General features: G+C 39.9%; 1 protein-coding gene across 1 annotated transcript in view; it reads left to right on the forward strand.

The window, feature by feature from the left end:
- Nucleotides 1-22,399, forward strand: part of adamts2a (ADAM metallopeptidase with thrombospondin type 1 motif, 2a) — an 89,255-nt gene that overhangs the window by 19,516 nt on the left and 47,340 nt on the right. The window contains exon 3 of the mRNA XM_066645912.1: nucleotides 9,359-9,533. Within this exon, the coding sequence (XP_066502009.1) occupies nucleotides 9,359-9,533 (175 nt within the window). The remainder of the gene's footprint in view (nucleotides 1-9,358; nucleotides 9,534-22,399) is intronic.

A 22,399-nucleotide genomic window follows, 5' to 3' on the forward strand; every position in this document is an offset into this window, starting at 1 on the left:
ACGGTGGTGTCACTTCGCTTCGTTGTAAGTGTGTTGTTTTAGCATGTTAGGCTGTTTTATATGACTGGGTTTTAGGAATCATTTGCACAAAGACTTTTATGTTGATGAGTCTGAATATGCGTGAAGCAGGGAGAGCACTGTTTTTTGAGCCTGAATGTGGGTTGAGTGGAGCGTAGCCTTTTTTGAAAGCCACATTTATCCAAAAATGAATATCCGAATCTCAAGTTATAAACCAAATTCCTTCCCAACGAACAAATATCAGAATATTCGGGGCCAGCCCTAGAGACTGAACGTAAGTGGTTGAATTGGCCTGAAACCACAGGAAACATGAACTGGCCAACTGACATGTTCATAATTAAATGCAAAAATGATTTTCTTAATAAATGCAAAGATTTTCCTGTAATATCTCCTACAATTTATGTTGTTTGGCATTTTGTTTAGCTATGGAGATAACTCCTGCCCTAAGTCGCCTGTTAGCCTGACTGACACTACATTAAATACTTGCTTGATAGGATTTTTGCATGCAATCTAGATGTTTATATAGCAACATTTGTTTGTACCTTTATTGGGTTATTTGATTGCAGAAAGAACAGTGCAGTTGAATTAGATGCTGTTATTGAACGTAGCTTGATAACATATGTGTGAGCTCTCTTTGAGTGCGAAAGTAATGTTGGATGTTGGAGTATTAGTTCAGTTTCTCTGTGTGCTGGGAATTTCTGGAGCATTGTGGACATGCTTTGGATGGCTTGACGGGAATATGCTTTAGCTCACCTCTCACTATTCTCTTACAGCTAGAGATAAGCCAGCTAAAAGAATGATAGCACAGTGAACATGGCTGCTGTCCACACCTCTATGCATCTGGTCTATGTCAACTCAGACCCACTCATGCTTCTCAGGATCAAGGCTTCACCCGGGAGACAAAAATCACCTCTTGTAGTGTTATTTAATGGAACGCTGGCATTATACGCCGCAGTGGTAATATTAACCAGTGGTGGTGTGTCCCACATACAGCCAAACAAGAGTAGGATTTTTCAGTTTTACGTCATTTTACGTCATTAGTTGGTTTTACGGTACCACTAATAAAACACCAGCATGATTTATATCTGCAAATTGAAAGTATATTAGATAATTAAAATATAATTGGGTCTTTATATTGATATGAAAAGCACTACAAATTATTTCCACATGCTTTGCGTAAAACTTGATATGGTTGTTGCTGTGAGATGTGGCTTGAGGACAACTTTGCTGTAGCAAAGACAAAACCAACTGGAAAGGAATCCAGAAACTCGCCATGCCTCTTCAGTCTGCACAGTAAAACATCAGCGCTATCCAATCAATCCCTAGGAGACCTTAAACAGTTTGTTTTAACGTAGCATTCTTGCTCTGGGCCAGCACTCAATCCCAATCATGGAGAAATATGGAAAATCCTTCCTCATCTGGAGTCCAGAGTTCCAGAGCAGTACGTACTGTAACTGCTCCTTGAAGTCTTTTTTTCCGAGAGAGAATGCTCAGTTGAACTTGATCACCTAAGCTTCTGAATGGCTGGGTTTTAGTCTGCACAATTTATCAGGCACAATGACATTAACAGCCTGAGACAACAGTACAATAAACCCATAGTTCAGTTATTTACTGGACCATAAAATATGTTTAAACAAACCAGTTTGCTTTTACAACCTATATGCTTTTACTTTACTTGAACAATCGAAGATCTAACAAAATATAAAATACGCCTATTTCTAGTGTGTGGTAGTTAATCAGGGCTAATGATCTGATATTTCATGATCATATGGTATGGATAAATCAGCACAGACAACACAACACAGTGTTTACAACAGTAAACCTGAGGCTCACACATTGTTTTCTTTCTCCTCCTAAAAATGCTTTTTTAGTTAATGTATTTAGTGGAAGTTTACCACACAGACAATGTGAATGAGTCAGTGACCTTTCAGATGCAACCATTCCTTCTTTTGTGACTTGGAAAGTGTTTGATGATCTGGTGAATTTTGTGTGTGTGTGTGTGCAAAACACACACATAAAGAGAAACGTCCACTCACAAAAAAATAGGAAAATATGCATCCTCCAGGTTTTGCTGAAGTAAAAAAAAAAAAAAACTTTTTACTCAATTTAATTTTAACCCAAATTTGCAAATAATGGATCATTTCTGCTTTAACCAAGACCTTATCAAATATAAATGGAGTAGGGCTGGGCATAATCTTGTCTGTATTGATTATTTTTATTCTGTTATGTCCCCACTGTGTGTTCATGTATTGTCCCTTTAAAACTACGTTACCAAGCTGTAGACACATGCCCCTATCTGCCACAGGGAAGCAACCTAAAGGGTGAGGCGGACCAAGCGACTCGAGCAGCTTGTTCCAAAGAACAACACAGCGTCTTTGGTTTGGATGTGCTGTGTTTTGACTACAGTTTATATGACACTGAACAAAAAGAAGTCAAATGTAAACGCTGAGAACAAACAGCTTCAGCGACCAAAGCACATTCACACACCAAATATAAACAGTGCTTAAAAAACAACAGAGGAACATGCTCCCAGCAACATTAGAAAAAATATTCCAGCTTCAATATTGGAGCATATTTACAGTACAAGCCTCATCATTGAACAATGAAAGTCAAAGATACAAAAACAAAAGAATCGTTCATTAATCGTTATCGTGGTAAAATGTACAATTAATCGTGATATTGATTTGCGCTCATATCGCCCAGCACTAAGTTGTAGATAAATCACACTTGCACTTGGAAAATTCCAAGCTCTTTGAATTTTTGGCCAAGAAATGATCCCCAGATCACAGCTGCTTTGGAGAGTCAACTCCTCATCACTACAGACAATGAACATTAGCCAATTAGCAATGATCATCTACTGTTCAATTAGGACCTACCCTCTCCATTTTGGGTTGAGGTGGTTCTTTTTTTTTTTTGCAAGTTGTAAGTGTGTGTGCTTCTCCTTTGTGAATATATTTCTTATTTTGTGTGCATGTTTCCCTTACATACTACACTATTCTTTCCAATGCAAGGCACATTTGCCTGAAAAACCATGGTGTATAAGTGTGTTTTATGAAAAACTACATGTCATTCTAATGGAGTGGGGGATAAAAAAACACACGGCTAATCCAGAGGAGCATATATAAAAGAGGGAATGTCTACAGTGCCCCTGTAAATGTAATCCCATCTGAATAGGGCTAAAGTGAATCTGAGCCATAGATGACTCATCCATAAATGAAACCTATAATCCCGCTCAAGGTAAAACATAGAGGGTCTAGCCATAAACAGCCAGGACCTTTCATGCTTAGAGCGTATTGTTGCTAGGTTGGTAGTCACTAAGTTTCATTGTTGGTAACTCCTGACTTCTGGAAGGATCTCCCTCTTTATTTGACCCATCACACTGGTTACCTGGGTTGTGCAGGTCCAGACATTGCTGTCTGTGGCTCAGGTGGAGAAACACCAGTTAATGACAAGTGACAGCATAATAACTTGTGTCCAAGCTGTTGCTGTGGCTACAGTTTCAAATCATTAACACTAATGGCTGGTGGTCGGCAGTTTTATAAATGACAAAAATGTTAATTGAATGTTCCTTTCACTAAGCATTGCAGATGCACCAGAATTATAGGACTATGTATCCAGTAATATTTTGATATCATCATATATCCTTTCCCTCAATTTTTTGTTTGGCTATGTAAATTGTCCCTTTGTAATCAACGTTGTGTTTCCTTGGAAAAACATAGCCCAAGTTGTGGAAAATATACTGGTACAGCACAAGTTATTTCCCTGAAACAGATAATGATGACATTGGATAAAAAAGATATTTTATAAGCAACAATTCATTATTTTTTTTAATTCACCAAAGATCACTCAGTGGTCAATGAATGAACCAGTTTATGCTCCTTAGAATGGGTCCTTCACATGGGGGCGGCCATGTTTAAATTAGAAGTGGTATAGTATCTCTGATGCATCCAGACCACTAGGTGTCAGTGTTTGCCTATTTCTTAAGGTTATGAACAGTCATTAAAGAAAATGACTGATTGCTCCTTTAAATGAAACACTATGTGTTGTTAAATTTCTTGACTGCTGAATGAATGTTTATGTGCAAAAAAATTGATTATCTGTGAAAGTACTGATACGTTGTATATGAGGCCTCCATTAGATTTTACATCTTTGAGAGTTGTAGGGAACAAGTCAGCTTCATCATTTAAGCAGGTGACCTTTCATAGCCATAACTCTCCTTGCACGTCTTTATCCATTCTCTCTCTCTCTCTCTCTCTCTCTCTCTCTCTCTCTCTCTCTCTCTCTCTCTCTCTCGTTCTCTCCACACCCACTCCACTTCAGATCTCACAGCCCCTCCTCTTCTTCCGTCTGTCACTTAGTCTCTGTTTCTCTCCTCATTCTCTGTGTCCTTGACCTGCAGCTGTAATTTGATTTATATTGAGTGTAATCATACATTTCTTATTATCTGTACACTTATGTACCCTTAAAAAGGACACACAGTGTTTTTGATATGAAGCACTGAACACTGCCCCTAGTTGTTGTTAAATGTGAGTGAGTGAGTGAGTTAAAGAAGGCATGAATGAGACAGCAGTGATGGGTCAAATGAGACTGTGTTTGTGTGTCTGCAAACATCAAATGGGGATCAACGTGTGCTGTGCATAATTACTTAGCATATTTACATGCTCAAATTCATCTGATAAAAGGAAATGACACTCATTCTGTAACTGAAAAGAGACATTAAATAGAATTTTCCATTAATACTATTTCCTAGAATTTTAATGCAATGTCTGTGAAATGCTTTTGTCAAAATACCACAAGGTTGAACCTCCTCAGCAGGGTTCTCCCCTGTCTAAATAGCCCTGTTCAGAACGAGTAGTTTCAACACCTGTTCCTTTAAATGACATGAGTCCTGAATTGAGGAGAGGAGCAGAAATGCTGATTTTAGCCATTTTCACTTGGTTCTATGGAGAGACTCAGGTCAGGAGGTGGGATATTTCTAACGTATCCACACTCTACATAACTGGCCACAAAAAACGAGAATGGCTCATTTTACCATGTCTTCTGACTTCAAAAAAATGGACCGGGTTGTTTTATTTCAGTGTGTGGGTTGGTAGAAGCTCCAGATCTCCAAATGAATGTGCCTTGTTATCATTCTGCCCTGACTAAATGCTGCTGCAATGACCTGATCTCTGAGCAGTTCTTTAAGAAAAGAAATACTGAGGCATTGAGGTTTGAAACTCCAGCTTCTGTAAATTTCACCCTGAATATTGTTCTGGTGGTTACACCATAAAGTAGCATGGAAGTATTGATGGAGCTATTGACACAGCTATTGGCAAATTCAAAGGGAGCTGGAAGAACAGACAATCCACCAACACTACAGACTGACAGACAAACACATGGATAGATATACACACACACACTGAGACACATGGGGACACAGTGTCTGTCTTCTGAGTTGATACACACACACACACACACACATTCACACATACTCACAGTAGCAGGGACAGTTGTTGTGTCTTCCTTGTTAGAGGCCGAGAAAGTGGCAGTTGTCCAAAAGGATAACGAATGGGCAGCTACATTGAGCTGTTCTCTCCATCTTCTACACACACACACACACACACACACAGAGTCAGAGATCCATCTGACTTCTCTCATGCTCTCCCCTCACCTCAGTGTTGGCAGGAAGTGACTCTTTGCCTGAGCGAAGCTTGCTAAATAGCGCTCTCTCTGATAAAAGGGATTTGGACGAGAGTCCTGGTGTTTTGGACAGTGCACTAGGCCCTACATGCTCTGTTGGATAGCCTTGTGTTTCTGCATGCTGCTAAACTGCAATGAGCGGAACTTTTTACTAATGATCCCACACTTATGTGATCCATTGTGCGTGTCTGCCTAGGAGCCAACAGATAGGCCTAGGCTGAATTCTTTCCGTTATGGGAGAAATGTGTTTTTTTTTTTTTTTTTTTGATGATGATAGGGCTTGATTACAGATTACAGTTAGTTAAAAGCACTTCAAAAGGAAGACATTAGCTCTCCAAAGCCTATGGATGCAATTGTTGTGTGAAACTTGTGTGGGACATTTTATAGTGTTTCATCTTAAAGTGTTATGGAAGAGCTGCTTTTTTTTTAGCATTTGCATTCAGTCTGGGCTCAAGAAGCTCTGACAGGATCTATTTTGACATTTCACTGACATCTGACACTGCAGATAAGTATAAGATACAATGAAAGGAGATCTGTTGAGCCCTCTTCTAATGAGCATGTTGCATATATTATAGAAAATCACTGACTGATAGAATGTTCTGGTCACTACATGCCAAGAGCTTGTCAGAAGGGAACTGTGTTTTCTTTAGTAAATGAGCTCCATCTCATATCTTTGGGGTGAGCTGAAGGTCAGTTTCTGAGCCAACACTAGTAATCCCACATCAGTATGTGACCTCTGTCATTGATAGCCATCAAATCCATAGCAGTGTTCCAGCATTGTGTGTAAAACATCCTAGAAGACTAGAAGCTGTTACTGAAGGAAAACTTGCAATTAATACTCTTCATTTCAGTAGAAAACCTTATTACTCGTCCACCCAATAATGAAATATTCACACAGTGTAAAGGGCAGCTGGAGATTTCAAGCTATTTAAAAAACTCCACACAGTCATATGACATTGGATATGACATTGAAAATATAAAGACACTCTTGCGAAAAAAAAAAAAAAAAAAAAAAAAAAACCCTTCTATTAGTGGGTAATGTAGGCCCTTTGGTAAGCCTGTTCCAACCCTTTAAAAAACACACACTTGACCCTCTCATTCTCTGCCACAGGACTAGGCAGCTTTGAATCTGCAAGTTTTCTTTGGAGGACAGAAGTGTGTGTGCTTGCCTTCTCTGTCAGCACTTTCTAGGAAGCTGTGAGTGAGTGGGACGACTACCCCTGGGTACGGTGGTGTCGATTTCCTCTGTAATGAACCCCCTGGGGACGTGAGAGAGAGGGAGGAAGAGAAAGGGACAGCTTTCTGTGTAATGTGTCCTGGGAGGCAAGCTAAACATCAGCCATAGTCGAGTCTTGCTGAGGAAAAGAGGGCGGAGCTTTTATCATCACTTTTGAAGTGAATATACCCAGACACACTGGAATATGTAATAGATAGATAGATAGATATATAGACACACCAACTTATCACCGTTCCTCATTAAACTTACTATATACAGCAGCAAGACACAGACATTGAATGTGCATTGCTGGTTCCCACTGCTGCAGGCACTCTGAAGAGTTTGTGTGTATCATTCTGTATAGGCTGCATTTTAGAAATTGCTCTAATTTATGCGAGATTAAATGAACAGTGAATGTGTCTGTTCTGCAGATTCTTTCCTAAACCTGTGGCTAATATTTTAATTTATTTTTTTCTGCCACCTCACTAAACTTTTGACTTAATTTTGTTTAAAATAATCAAGCATAGTATTGTTAGTTGCTGACCAGTGTGCTGACATATACACAATAAGCATTGCAAATGTGTAGTTTGTCATTATAATTAGCTTTTTTAAGGGATTCTGAAGGTTGCAATATGTAGCAATATGCAGGTGTGTCACAAATGTGAGCCTAATTATAAGGGTGTCTAAAGACATTTGAGTATATAGTGCAGTCTTATGGAACCATTTATTTGGTCACAGCACCAAATATATGGAGGGATATCTGGCTCCTGTTCACATTTGAGAGGTGTGTGATAATCTGCCCCTTGACATAGAGCCGGTATCTGGACATTGATATGGTCCCTTGGGCTTATTTACAGTGGAGATGTTGGGATAAGACCCTGATATTCTGGTTGCTGCAAAGGAATAAAGCCAATAAGTTGTAGGTACTTTTTCTGTCCTTCGATCGATCAGTTCTGACCCCATTCCCCACCCCACACTCTCTCTCTCTGCTTGTTATGCATGTGAAGCCTCAGGCACTGGAGCGCAGCCTGTCATTCAAACAGACAACCTTAACCAGATACAGAGAGAAGTGAACAGGAAACTGTCGAGCATATCGGCCCGCCAGTGGACTCTTCAGTCAGAAGACACGTTTCTCATATTGATCTTGTTTCAGGCTTCGAATTTCCCCTTTCGCTCTATTCTGTCCTTTTGATCTCTGTAGACCACCCCTTTAGTTTTGATTATGTAAACACAAAATGCTAAGCTCTGGCTTTGGACACAAAGTGGCAGACTGTTTGGGGAATATGGGTGTAATTCTGTTTATGGGCTGGACAATTTGGGGCTTTTTCTGGTCAATATTATGACTGCAATTAATGTAGTGTTTGGGATATGTAGAAGAGCAGAGTTTGACTCACTGCTTAGGGAATGGCACCATCCTACACCAACAATTGTTGGGTCTTATCCCAACAATTCCACTGTAAATAAGCCAAAGGGACCATATCAATGTCCAGATACTGGCTCTGTTTCAAGGGGCAGATTATCACACACCTCTCAAATGTGAACAGGAGCCAGATATCACTCCATGTATTTGGTGCTGTGTCCAAAAATTTGGTTCCCTACAATATTGTCCCTACTATATGCTCAAATGTCTGTCTTAGAAGAGTCCCAGATCAAGACTCATAACACTACATTCTCCTCTGCAATGTGATTAGAACTTTAAGTCACTCTGGATATGATAGTTTGTCCAATAAATATAAGTGAATTTATTGCAAGTTACCTTACATTTTCAATAAGTCCAGATCCAGTTAAATGCAAGTCCACTTAATTGCAAGTCCAGTGCTGTGATTGGCCATGTTTTCCCAGATTTACTCAGACAACAAAAAAATTGAATGGTTGGTCTTGTTCCACAGTTTGTGATTTTTTTAAAGCCCCGGATCCTCATATTAGTGTACACATGCATTGAAAAAAGTGATTTATTCCTAACATGTCCCCTTTAAATTCTGGACATATAGCACCTCATGGCTAGTCCCAACAGATGAAGCTTTGGTTGCTTCTGATTGATCCAGCTTTTGAGATTTGAATATTGCACTCGTTTAAATTGTGATTTCAGTGTAAAATGTATCAATTCAATTTCAATTTTTTTTCATACACAAGCCAGAACACCTGACTTAATTGGAGACCAAATAAATGGATTGATTTGGGGGATCAGGTTGCCTGAGGATTTCTTCCCAAGCTTTTTGAAAATATGATCTAGTGAGCACACAGAAATAGCTCTCAGAGCTGCTTCATTTAATGGACTTGGCGTGCAAGCTTTTGTCCCTGTCTGTGAATGAAATGTTCATTCTTTTTTTTTTTTTACCCGTCTCTGCTTGTTTCTGTCCTGCTTCCTTTCTTCTCCTCTCTCTCTCTCTCTCTCTCTCTCTCTCTCTCTCTGTCTCTCTCTCTCTCTCTCTCTCTCTCTCTCAGGCAGGGATGATCCGTGCAGGTCAGGAGGAGTTCTTTATCGAGCCACTCGAGACAGGAGAACGAGGTGACGTGACCGGAGAGGAGGAGGGTGGAGCTGGACGGCATCACATCCTATACCGCTCCTCTGCCATCAAGAAGCCGGCCTCCAGTCATGCGGACGATATCCCCCCCAGAGGTCAGCACTGCTTCTCTCGCTCCTCTCCACACGCATCCTGGTGCCTAGTGCCACACCGAGAGAAGCACTGCAGATGCTTTTCCCTCTTAGCATGGCTCTTAGGACTTGCAGATTTTAGTTAGTGGTTTCAAAAGGTTTTTGCAACTTTCATGTGGCATTTATTTTTTGGGTCTGTCCCCATTTGAAGAGATAGGATCCTAGACTAGAAATTAGGGCTGTGTATTCAGACTAAAATATCTGTAAGGAAAACACAACATTGATGTAGAGCTGCAGGCTGTGGCTCATTTTCCGAAGTAGACAATGGAAATTTTTAGGCTTTGGTGTTGGATGAATAATGGAGATGGCCTCAGCTGAGCCAGGGAACTTAAACTAAACAGTATGGCACTGGAGGGTAAATAGGACTCATTATCTTCTTATATATGGTTTTATGTCCCACAGTGGACAATGTGGCAGCACATTTCTATATCCTGTTTATGGTTTATATATTGTGTTTTCATATGCATGAACTGGCTTCTTTACTGGTTAGTTGTCTACTTGACTACTCATGCGCAGACATACAGTAACTGCCTAGAGGTGTTGCCAAGTTTGCCACTGAGGGTCCATCTCAAAACCCAGGCTGCCAGCTAAGACACCTTATTATGCTGCAATATTAAGGGGAGCATCATATGCTTCCTCAGCTGCTGAGGCAGCATGGCAAGACATTTTTATAACTGTTGTTTTCCCCTACAGACTGTTTAGAGGAAAGTGTAGCTCAGAGTAGCTCTGTTTAAGAGTGACTTTTTTTTTGGGCCTCAGTCCACAGCATGTAAGAAAATATCTCTATTTCTGTATTCTGTTACAGAATATATGGTGATTGAAATCATATGGACATGCAGTGTGCTGGAATCAGCGGTGATGTAATCCTACTTTAACTAGAGGATCAGAAAGGCAGCTCGTTAGTAACTGAACCACACCCAGACTAGACTTTCTGAAAATAACATTAGTTCCACAGTAGGCTCAGTGTTTGTGCAGCATGTGCAGGAGGTACAGCATGATTCTCTGGAGCATTGCCGGCACTATTCAAACCTGTGCTTATTCAAACTTTACCCAGATATGTACTGGGACGCTAGCAGGATAAATCCGGGTAATGTCCAGGACAAATATTATGGACATTTGTGTTCATGCACACAGTTCCTCCTGGTAAAGTCTAGAAAATTTCTGGGTTATCATGCATGTGTGAAAGGGGCTTCAGAGACGCGTCTCAATGACTCAATGGCTGCTCAGAGTTAAATCTATCAGACTTTGTAATCTGTCATACATGTTCTATTTCCACCTGCTTGTTCTATGATGATAAAATCAGATCTCCAAAATAGTAACTTTTCAGGACAGGAAAGCTTAGAACATGGGTCATTAGAATGGTGTCAGATATTCACTCTGTTTTATTTTTTTACAGATCATAGACTGCCTCTTAGCTCTTGACCACTCAGGGTTTTTCCCCTAAGGATCTCCCTAGCCGTGACGCTCTGCAACTGATGCTGTGTTTATGTTCCGTGATGATGCCAATGTCAATCATTCTGTGGTTTGACCCACCATTGCATTTCAGAATAAGCAGCAGATATGGATTTTTTTAGCTTTTAAAGACCATTAAACTTTACTATTGTATAAAACAATGTTTGCTAATATTAATATACACTTAAAACTGGTTGTTTTAATGGAGCAGTCTTTCTTACAAGTCGCTTTGGACCCATTCTGTTATTAAAAATTGAAGAGAAAAAAAGAAACGCTGGTCAAATGCAATCTTTTTGTGCCTCGATCTGTGGTGTATCCAGCACTGGATGCGGTGCTGTGTCTGATTTGGCTTACAAACATTTTCCATGTTGGCGGTCTTTAGTACTTTTCAAACAGAGTTAGTTTTATATGGGGAAGTGGTGTAAGTGTAAAACTTTGATTCTAAGGGAATACGGTATCTTGGTACAATATACATTATACCAATCTACAAACAATTGTGTACAAATAATTGTATGCAAATTTTGTGCACCTCGTTCAGCAGATGACTGATAAGTGAATATATATGTACCAAGAGGTTTTAATGCTTTTTTTTTTGTAACATGTAATTCATTCATTGGTGGATCCAGAGCCTACCCGGAATCACTGGGCACAAGGCAGGAACACACCCTGGAGGGGGCACCAGTCCTTCACAGTGCGATACACACACACATTCATTCACACACTCACACCTATGGACACTTTTTGAGTCGCCAATCCACCTACCAACTTGTGTTTTTGGGAGGAAACCGGAGCACCCGGAGGAAACCCACACAGACACAGGGAGAACACACCAAACTCCTCACAGACAGTCTCCCAGAGCGAAACTCGAACCCCAACCCCAGATCCCTGGAGCTATGTGACTGCGACACTACCTGCTGCGCCACCGTGCCGCCCTGTAATATGTAATTTTAATTAAAAATTCTAAAGCTACAAATGTATTCAACAAAAAATAACCTAAACTTGTTTTATATGTTACACAAAAAATGAAATTTACGTACACCTAATACATGTATAGAAAACACAATTTTACTCATTTTAAATTTACAATTACTGTTAAGCTGAATTATTAATATATTTTTAAAGCCTTTTAATTAATGAGAGGTTATTTGTGAGGCTTTATCCATGGACCATCTTCCCCTGACACCTGATAGCCTCTTTGAATTGTCCATGCCCTGATTATTACTTTTCTTAATCCCTGTCAGATCCATTTTACTGCTTGTGTCTGTCATAGTCAGACTGGCTCTTAATCATATCATCAACAACTGGTTTTGTATTCCTGGATAAGCTTACTGGCTAAACTTGACCTTGACAATTTACTTCTGGAGTGGATCAGGACCTTAAAACCTGGTCCAGCTTAGAGCAGGGGCTGTCTCACTTTGGCCTCAGAGAGTTTTTGTTTCTAAACATGCATTCCCAATTCCCATCATACTCTCACTTTCACTTTCTCTCTGGCTCTCCCCCTCTCCCCGGTGCTCTGTGTGGGAGAGGTGTGATTGGAGGGCAGGGTGGATGAAGTCATAAACTTCTGTAAGAGGGATTCACATGTCAGTCAGTTGTGAGCCCGCTGGGTTGAGCCGGGGGGATTCTAGTCCAAGTCATTTCATATTTGTCTCCAGAACTTCTGGTTCGCTGGATTTTTCAGGGATGCTAAAGAATAGAATGAAAAGCTGGACTGCAGTGTCCATCTGGATTATTCCACCTCTAAACATAAACACACAACACAAGATATATTTTTAAAATTATTTAGGAGAGCCCTTAAAGTTTGTAGGTGCTCTTCAATGCCAAATATACACACTTAAAAATTATGGTTCTACAAGGGTAAAGGAAATGGTTCTGTATAGAACCCTGAACATTTGAAGAAACATTTGCATGATTAAATAGTTCTTTGCATTGTAAAGGATTTTAGAATTTTTAGTAAAGAGATCTGTATGGCACCAAAAAACAGCTCTTCTATTATAACAAGATTGATATCCCTTCTGTAAAAGGTGATATGTAGAACCATCTATAGCACATTTTCCGTCAATCTGAAGAACCCATTTATGATGCAAAAAAAATCTAATCAAATCCTTCCAGCATAAAATGTGGAGCAGTGCAACTTCATTCCTTGGAGTGATGGACTTCCATCTAAGACTTTCCAGATGTCCAGCTTGATCTGCATAGTTTCTTTTTTATGATGTGATATTTGGGTTGTCAAGGTTCACTTTATCACCATCATCAAAATGGCAATTAACTGAAAACCTTTTGGAAGGATGTAGTGTTCCATTCCTCTAGTTGAAATGTTCTGCTGGCTCATGAAAAACTCACTAATACTATTGGATTTACCTTTAATTTATTACATTTCTGTACCATCTATATACCTACATTCAGTGGCATTTTATTAGTCACACCTACCATACTGCTTCACTTTTTTTTTTACAGTTTCTGGCTGTAGCTCATCTGTTGTGGCACATTATATCAGTCTTTATGTAACCCATCAAGTATGGTCCACCAGGTAGTGGTGGGTGTGGTGTAGCGTATTCTATGATATCATATTAAGAGTCTTTAGGCAAAACTCCCATGATTCACTTCCACTATCTGGAGCAGGATTCGTGGTCAGGGTCTAATGGCTTTTTCTGGATTTTTGCATATCTTCATAAATTCACTTTTAAATGCACTTGATCTCCATGTGTTTCCCATAAAAATGGTCAGAACAGTCTCAGCTCTCTCTGTAACAAGACACCACTGGATCTAGAGCATTGTGAAAAGACATCATGCCAAAAAACATACATTTACTTATGAGTATCTATTGGTCAGTTTAAAGCAAAATGTAGATGGACACAGAAATCAACCAATTACACACAGAGGGAGATGACTTATGTAAACCCTCTTTCACAGCCTCATAACTCTGGATGAGTCATACTGTCTAGCAATAAAATTGGTAAGTATTTTAATATCACATATATTCAAACACAACTTTATTAAGCATTATGCATAGGCACATATTCCACATGGCATAAATGTGAATACATACATTATATTATTTGGGAGCTGGCTGCTCTTATTGCCATGACACAGACATATCAATGTGGCAGAAGTTACATACCAGGTAGAAATATTAAACTGCAAATTAGTTTGTTAGAGACTTACATATTTCTAACAGATAAACCCATAAGCTAGTTGGGTAGACTGTATGTGTGTAATAATTGTGATAAAATCTGCTTTTAGGACATGGATGTTGTGGGGTTAGTGGTTCGGCTGTTTAATCAGAGTCGTATCTTTGCTCTCAGAGGGCCACATTTAAAGTAATTGTTAACACCTTCTCTCTGAACTAATATATAATTGCATCTCAGACTTACTTTAGATCATTAAATGCTGTTCTGGACTCAAATAAAAAGTAATGATACAGTTAAATTGATTTTGACATTATGCTATCCCCAATTTAACTGTACTGTCACTGAATCTGTAGCAGTGCATTCGTGGCATGATGGTGGTTTTGTGTGCTGAAACATCTGCAACCTCGCCAAGCAGACATAACATTGCCCAGCACTAACAATAACAAAACAATTGGCTGAGTGAAGAGGGTCCCTGCAAAGAGCATGGGCATGGGCTTGTGTGAGTGTGCCTGTGTTAACCGTAACTGGAGCATATGTGTGTGGTTCCCTTATGTGTTTCTGAATCCATTACTATGTATACAATATTGTGCAAATATTGGAGACCACTTTTGTTACCAGTTTTCTGGTCAAAGTGGACATTAAGTACAAGATGCTGTTTTTTAGGATTTGATATATTATAATCAGTTTACATGAAGAGGCAAGTCAGAAATAAGTATTAATAGTATTAAATGTAAAATGTAAATTAAACAAAATGTAAATTAAAACAAAATGCAATGATGTGCAAATCATTTAAACCCTATTTTTAATGCACAACTGCCCAAGGACAGTACATTGAATGCTGATACAGAGGAATGTTAATCTTTTGAAAAACATTTTTTCGCTTTGAATTTGGTGTTAGCAATAACTTTCTAAAAATACTGGGACAGGTAAAGATGTGTATTGCTAGAAAACACCTTTTAGAACTAATGAGGTTCATTAGCAACAGGTCAGTAACATGATTGGGTGTGAAAAGGGCATTGCAGGGAGTCTTGTAGAAGTAAAGATGAGGAGAGGTTCATAATATGGTGAAAGACTATGCAGGGAAACTCTAACTGCAGCAGTTCAAGAATAATAATTCATTCATTGTCTATAACCGCTTATCCAGTTCAGGGTCACGGTGGGTCCAGAGCCTACCCGGAATCATTGTGTGCAAGGCAGGAACACACATTGGAAGGGGCACCAGTCCTTCACAGGGTGACACACATATTCACTCACACCTACAGACACTTTTTGAGTCACCAATCCACCTACCAACATGTGTTTTTGGACCGTGGGAGGAAACCCACGCAGACATGGGGAGAACACACCAAACACCTCACAGACAGTCACCCAGAGCAGGACTTGAACCCACAACCTTCAGGTCCCTGGAGCTGCGTGACTGCACCACTACCTGCTGTGCCACCGTGATCAGAAAATCCAGAAAAATCTGGACCAGGCCCAAAACCAGCTGAATAGCCAAGAACTTTGGGACCCCATGCCACCCTACATTAAAAACATAATTCTGTAGTGGAACTCACTGCACAACTTCTGGAAATCACTGAACACTTCCAAACATCATTGTCTGTTAACAGAGCAATGTGGTTGCTTCCACAAATGCAAGTTAAAAAAATGATCATATTTTTACTTGTAAAGTTGGTACAAATTCTTATGGAGTTTTGAGAGTAGCATAGAAGCACTGAGTAGTGAGATTACTTTTCCAGTAAGTAATAACTAATTGCATTGGTTTCAGTTTCATTTCAAGCACTTAATTATGTAATTGATTACATTTTCAGTAACTAGCTCTATATTATTAAAAGCATCATTCCACATATTTGAATGGCATTATATATGTACTTGCATGCAGGCAGATTTTATTGTATGCGTGTGTGTGTGTGTGTGTGTGTTTGTGTGTATATAAAGGCTGAAGCTCATATTGAAATCCAGCAGAGACATGTTGCAGCCAAGCCTGGACTCAGGCAGCCTGTGTCTACGTGGCAGACTTGATGGGATTTTAAGCTCCACTTGGCAGACACGAAAAGGGCAAAACTCTGAGTTACTGTAAAAACTTGAGCAAGGGAGAAGAGTGAGGCAGACAGAACAGTGACAAGTCAAGCTTCAAATATGCCTTTTGTGTTCTGCCTACACATGGCCATTATAAGGCAGCACTGAAGGCAAACCAGGGAGATTTGCTTTGCCTATGTTTAGGTTTCTCTGCTTGAGCTGTTTGCTAAGTGTTTTGCCTTTCACGGCACTGTTTAAAGCCATGACCTTGAGCCATTCTTTGACACTTGGAAGCACTTGCAGTCATAATGCAATTATATTTCATTATAGCATGAAATAAAAGGCCAAAACAGAGCAATTAAGTATAATTCCTGCCATAATAAGTCATAATAGTATTTTTTTAAGCTTGAAGATGAGATTTTTGATGCTGATTTCATGGGAATTTCATATCACTTGACTTGTGTCTCCAAGAGTAAAATATTAATCATGTGTTATGCATCTGAAACGTCTTTTATATGAATAATAATAATCTTAAGATGCAAATGATATCAAAATGTTGGATATGGATGTCACTAAAATAATTTTTGATTGGCTTTTTGGCAAAACCTGTTGCTGATACACACGCACATACCCATACACACGCACACACACAAAATCCATTTTTCCATCAAGCCAGTAACCTGAGAAAGAGGGGCTAGCGTCTGCAGCATTGCATCTCTTTTGATTTTGCCTCTGGTTTTCTCTCCAAGCATTACTTTTAGTATTTACTGTGCATTAAGGGAAATTAAAAAATAAAAAATCTTTTTCAGTTAATTGGAAGGTGTTCTAACTCACAAACTATGAAACAAGAAAACCCAGTCAGATTTTGTGAGATGACAAGATATTCCCCTTTTCAGGAATAAAAAGACAATTATTAAAATTGTACCAAACCCTCATTTGAGTGTCTCCAATCACAGTGCACAGAGGAGCACAGAGGTTGTGTTGGACACAAGAGATCTGAGCAGAAACAGCAGAAAATGAGAGCAGAGAAAGGAGCCTGGAGAATAGAAATAAGGGAACTGAGCAATATTTTCAAAAATAACAGATTCTGCAAACTCATTTCTCACTGCTCAGGGTGGGATGAGCAATGGCTCATTATCATTTAAAGGAATTGGTGCTGAACAGGGCTGTTAAGACAGGATGAGACTGTGCTGTGGTGTTTGATGACCCTTTTGGTCTTTTGCAGAAGGCATATCACAGATGTTTAATAAGACCCAAGAGAACTGTGTTAACTAAGGAATACCTTAAAGAATCCATCTAGAACAAGAAGAAACACCTTTATTGATCCCCTTAGGAAAATTGCTTGTCAGTAAACACACACACTAGTGAGCAATTCTTCACAAACACAAGGGGCAGTGAACACACACACAACCAGAGCAGGGGGCTGCTAACCACCTCGGCACCCAGGGAGCAATTTTGGTGTTAGGTGCCTTGCTTGAGGGCACTTCAGTCATGAATGATTTTTTCCTTGCCAGTCTTGGGAACTGAACCAGCGACCCTCCGGCCTCAGGTTTGTTTCTCTAACCTCAAGGCCACAGCTGCCCCCACTTCTCTGTTTGTCATGGTTGACTTTACACATTATATTGTTCCTTTTTTATTTATATAGGTATTTTAGAGGGAGTTATAGTAGAGAGTAAAGACAGAAAACACAGGAAATGGCAGAGAAGATGTTTAAATACTAGGGTTGGTGACCTTGCATGCACATCTGGGCTAGCACTTAAAATATTAGTCTAATTTTTGCCTTGCATGTCATCTTGAGCTTGAGCCGAGCTGCTTTTCTGCTGCTGTGGAAGTCTCTGCACAAGTCAGTCACCCTGACATCTCAGCTTTAACCCTTCAACACCCCCCCCCCCCCGCCCCCCACGCACACACACACACACCTCAGCATATCTAATGAAGCATAATGGTCAAATTTAGATCATATCATATGTCATTTGTGCAGAAATCAGCTTGGGATTTGGGGACATCAAAAGCTCCAGGAGAATTTAGCTAATTTTCATATCCAAACACACACTAAAACCATTCAAGATGAAGCTGTTCAAACATGCAGTAGAGTGGAGTACTGCAGTCATTATCATTTAAAATTTGTTAACACAAGCATTATTTTAAGGAGAATTTTCCACAGTTCAGTGTTAAACATTGGTTGCATTTTCTGCTCTTCAGAACCCTGTTAAGCCCAAACATATCAGTGACAAAAAAAGTGTCTGTGAGTGTGAATGTGTTTGTGTGTGTTGCCCTGTGTAGGACTGGCACCCCCTCCAGGGTGTGTTCCTGCCTTGTGGCCAATGATTCCAGGTAGGCTCCTGACCCACCGCGACCATGAGCTGGATAAGCGCTTACAGATAATGAATGAATGTATTGAGTCTTCTCACAGTGGAGGCATGCATTGAAACATCTGTGGATTTCTTGTAGTTTGGTTTACTTCTATTTCTCTGCATTGATAGCTGTAATACCGTTCATCTGATGGAGACAGTTTTAGTGGTCCTCTAGCTGTTGTATATTTGTTAGGAGTCTCATGTTCTCTATTTTATTTGAATGATTTTTACATAGAATTTTGGAAACTGTTATTATTCTTCTGTGATTTCCCTATTATTTGAGTCAAGTAGTGCATTTTGACAGGAAAGCAAAAATATACACGCAAGGACCAACAAATCAAACTTGGGAGCAAAAGGCTTAAGATGATATCAATTCCTCCATATATTTGAGCATGGATGACACATATGTTTCTGATTCAAATATCTCCCAGCCCTGAAACAACAACATTCCAGTTGTTCCACTGACTAATAGCCTTTGGCCTGGCTCAATGTTTTGGGGGAGAGTTCACTTCCTCCAGCGCTGCTTCTCTGCTTCATATCCACCTTAAATTCAGGCCCCTGTGTAACACATTGCTGTAGAGAATGGCTTCTGCAGATGGCCGCCTGCCGTGTGTCCTGCAGCATGATCAGTGCTGTCCAGTCCACTGCTGTTGATCTAAATCTTTTAGAGGTGGCCTGAGCTCAGTCTCCGCTCCAGTGTGGTTCAGTACTGTAATTACTGCACTGTGTGGAAAAGACAGTGATTAAGCTTATTTTCTTGGGCCTGTGTTTTGGCTGAGAGTAGTATGGGGAGTGTCTGACTGAGGTGTGGTTCCACTAGAAGGATAGAGCTCACAGTGTGTGTGTGTGTGTGTGTGTTTTTGTGTGGAAAAACTACAATACCAGGTCAAATCTGCTTATATAGTCATATATTCTCCTAATAGAACAGGCTGTTTTGGAGACACTGCACATGGGCCTGAGCTCATCATACCCAGTTCCAAGCATGGACTAGAGGGGTAAAGTACCCCTATAACATTGGGCTGTATTCTAGGGAGTGATGGAACACCACCCAATACTTTTGAGATGAACTAGAGTGATGTTTACAATCCAGAACTAACATCAGTACTTGACCTCACTAAGGTTTATGTGGCTAAAAGAAATTTGATCCTCACAGCAATGTTCCGATATCTAGTTAAAACATCCCTAGAAGATTAGAGGCTGGTTACTGCTACAAAGAGATGCAGCAAAGATCATGGAATAAACTCCCTATTGATCTCTCTTTATTTCAGCTAAGAAAACACTGGGTGACTTTTGGATTTACGAGGTATGTTTCAATTAAATTAAATATTCAAATTTCAAGATACCACTTGAGACAGAATTTTGCCTACGAGCTAGACCAATAATCCGTAGGTGACATGTTGCTTCAAATGTATCCAGAGACATGAGGAAGACAGGCAGATAAGCTTGTTTGCATACTGAATATTGCATATCTAATTTACTATTCAATATTGTAAGCCTGGTTATTTGAATATTCAAGCATTTTTCTTCACCCTCTTTGAAACAGTGATGTAAGACATATCAGAGGAGGATGAAAGTCATCACACTTTAATTACAACTTTATGTATTTCAGTTGAAATAATATCCAAAATAGAGATTAAACTTTTAAAAACTGGATAGTTCTAATATTTAATCAGCCCTTATTGTATAATAGTTATGTTATATAAAACTGTTATTTGGTATGTAATGCTAACAAATTCAAGCATTGTTCTGATTCTGTTTTGTTTGTATCACAAGCTACTTTTCTGAGCAAGCAAGTGAACGATCCTCACACATTAGTATTATTACGTTCATTCATACATTCATTCATTATCTGTAACCGCTTATTCAGCTCAGAGTCACGGTGGGTCCAGAGCCTACCTGGAATTATAGGGCACAACCTCAACACAGGTTCATGGAACACACCCTGGAGGGGGCGCCAGTCCTTCACAGGGCAACACACACTCACACATTCACTTACACACTCATACGTACGGACACTTTTGAGTCGCCAATCCACCTACCAATGTGTGTTTTTGGATTGTGGGAGGAAACCGGAGCAACCCGGAGGAAACCCACGCGGACACAGGGAGAACACACCAAACTCCTCACAGACAGTCACCCGGAGCGGGAATCAAACCCACAACCTCCAGGTCCCTGGAGCTGTGTGACTGCGACACTACCTGCTGCACCACCGTGCCTTTAATCAGAAAGTGCTTTTAATCATTCATTCAGTCATTCATTGTCTTAAAGGGCCAGGACCCCTGCGTTTACCATCAAAGACCAGATGTTGTGTGGATCATTCTTAGTGCTGCAGTGATACTGACGTGGCGTGTTGTGCTGGCATGACTGGATCAGACACAGCAATTTTTAATCACTGTCCATCTTTTAGAGGTAAAATCAGGGACAGTAGCTCATCTTTTGCTGCACAGTTTTTCATCTGTGGACAGAGGAAGTTGCTCACATGACACTGTTGGCTGGTTGTTATTTGCTTGTTGGGCTATTCTCAGCCCGGCAGTGACAAATCTGGGCAAATTTATGAATAGTTTAGAAAGAAGGAGGTTTAATGTTTGGGCTGAAGGATGTAAACTGAGATAATCCTTTGTTAGTGTCCCTTTCACCTTTTACTAAAACTAACATTTCTTCTTTTTCCATTTACCATGATAAAAAAAAAAAAAAACGAAATTTAACCATCAGTATGTGGCTTTATTCTCTCCCAGTGCTCCACTACACATTGCAGGTAGAGTTTTCATGACAGACCCCCATAGATCACATGCAGACACAATAGGCATTTTCTGATGAAGGAAAGTTTAGAAAGAATGGAAGATGTGATTTTGCTCTTTAACAAAATGAAAAAAGTTCCATCTTTAAGCTTTAGAAAATGAGCAGAATGCAAAGAAAGCGTGCCTATATGAGTTGGACATCCATTTCCAAAACCGTGATCATTCAAATAGATTCAAAACCTGTAAAACCATGTCCTTCTAGTCACGTTTGTGCACAGAGGCATAGTCATGTGTGAACCCATTATCTAAAGCATTATCTAGAGGCTGGGTGTGGTCCAATAATTCAGAAAGGCGCACACATGCTGGGGCTTATATATTATGCCCCGATCAGTCATATCATTAACAGCACCTCCTGATATTTAGTGTTTTGTTGCAAATATGTTTTGACTCACTGTGTGCTGATGAATCATTGCCTTCCTGTGTTCTGTTGTTGTAAAGAGACTCAGCAGGTTTTATAACAAAATGTGGAGTTGCAGACATGCCTTAGTTTAATGGCAGCCTTGTTAAAGGAATGCTTCATCCAAAAATCCTAACTATGAGGATCCGCATAATGTCAGCTTCCAGCTTCATTACGTCTAATTCTAGTTCTCCCTGCCTCAAGCACTTTCCAGACTTTAAAACCTGTTCTTACTGGCAGGCCATAGTGGTGATTCTGGTTACCCCCAGCAATTTGGTCAAGGAGCTCTTTAATGATGGGACTTGTGTTGATAAACTTGGTTTTACAGCATAGAAACCCATTGTTTATGGCTGCAATAAGCAGAGACCGGAGCACGTGGAGCCTTGATCATGTAGATCTTGTTGTCCTCTTTGACGCTTTGTACTTTTCAAGACATAAATCTCTTTCTGCGCTCAGCTATTGTGTATATAACTGAGATTGTAAGTAGATGCACTCCTCATGGCTTTCCCCTTGTGTTTGTACTCCCAACATCAGTTCATTTTTTTTAGGTTTATCCCTTGTTTATTTTCAGCGGCCGTTGCTTGAACAGTCACATCTGCCAGGCCTGCTAAAAAATGCCAAGTTATGCATTTTGTTTGGACTCCTAAAGCCAGTGTCTGTGCGTCCATCTGGCCAGTAA

The sequence above is a fragment of the Hoplias malabaricus genome, chromosome 15, assembly GCF_029633855.1.
Source record: "Hoplias malabaricus isolate fHopMal1 chromosome 15, fHopMal1.hap1, whole genome shotgun sequence".
Lineage (NCBI taxonomy): Eukaryota > Metazoa > Chordata > Actinopteri > Characiformes > Erythrinidae > Hoplias > Hoplias malabaricus.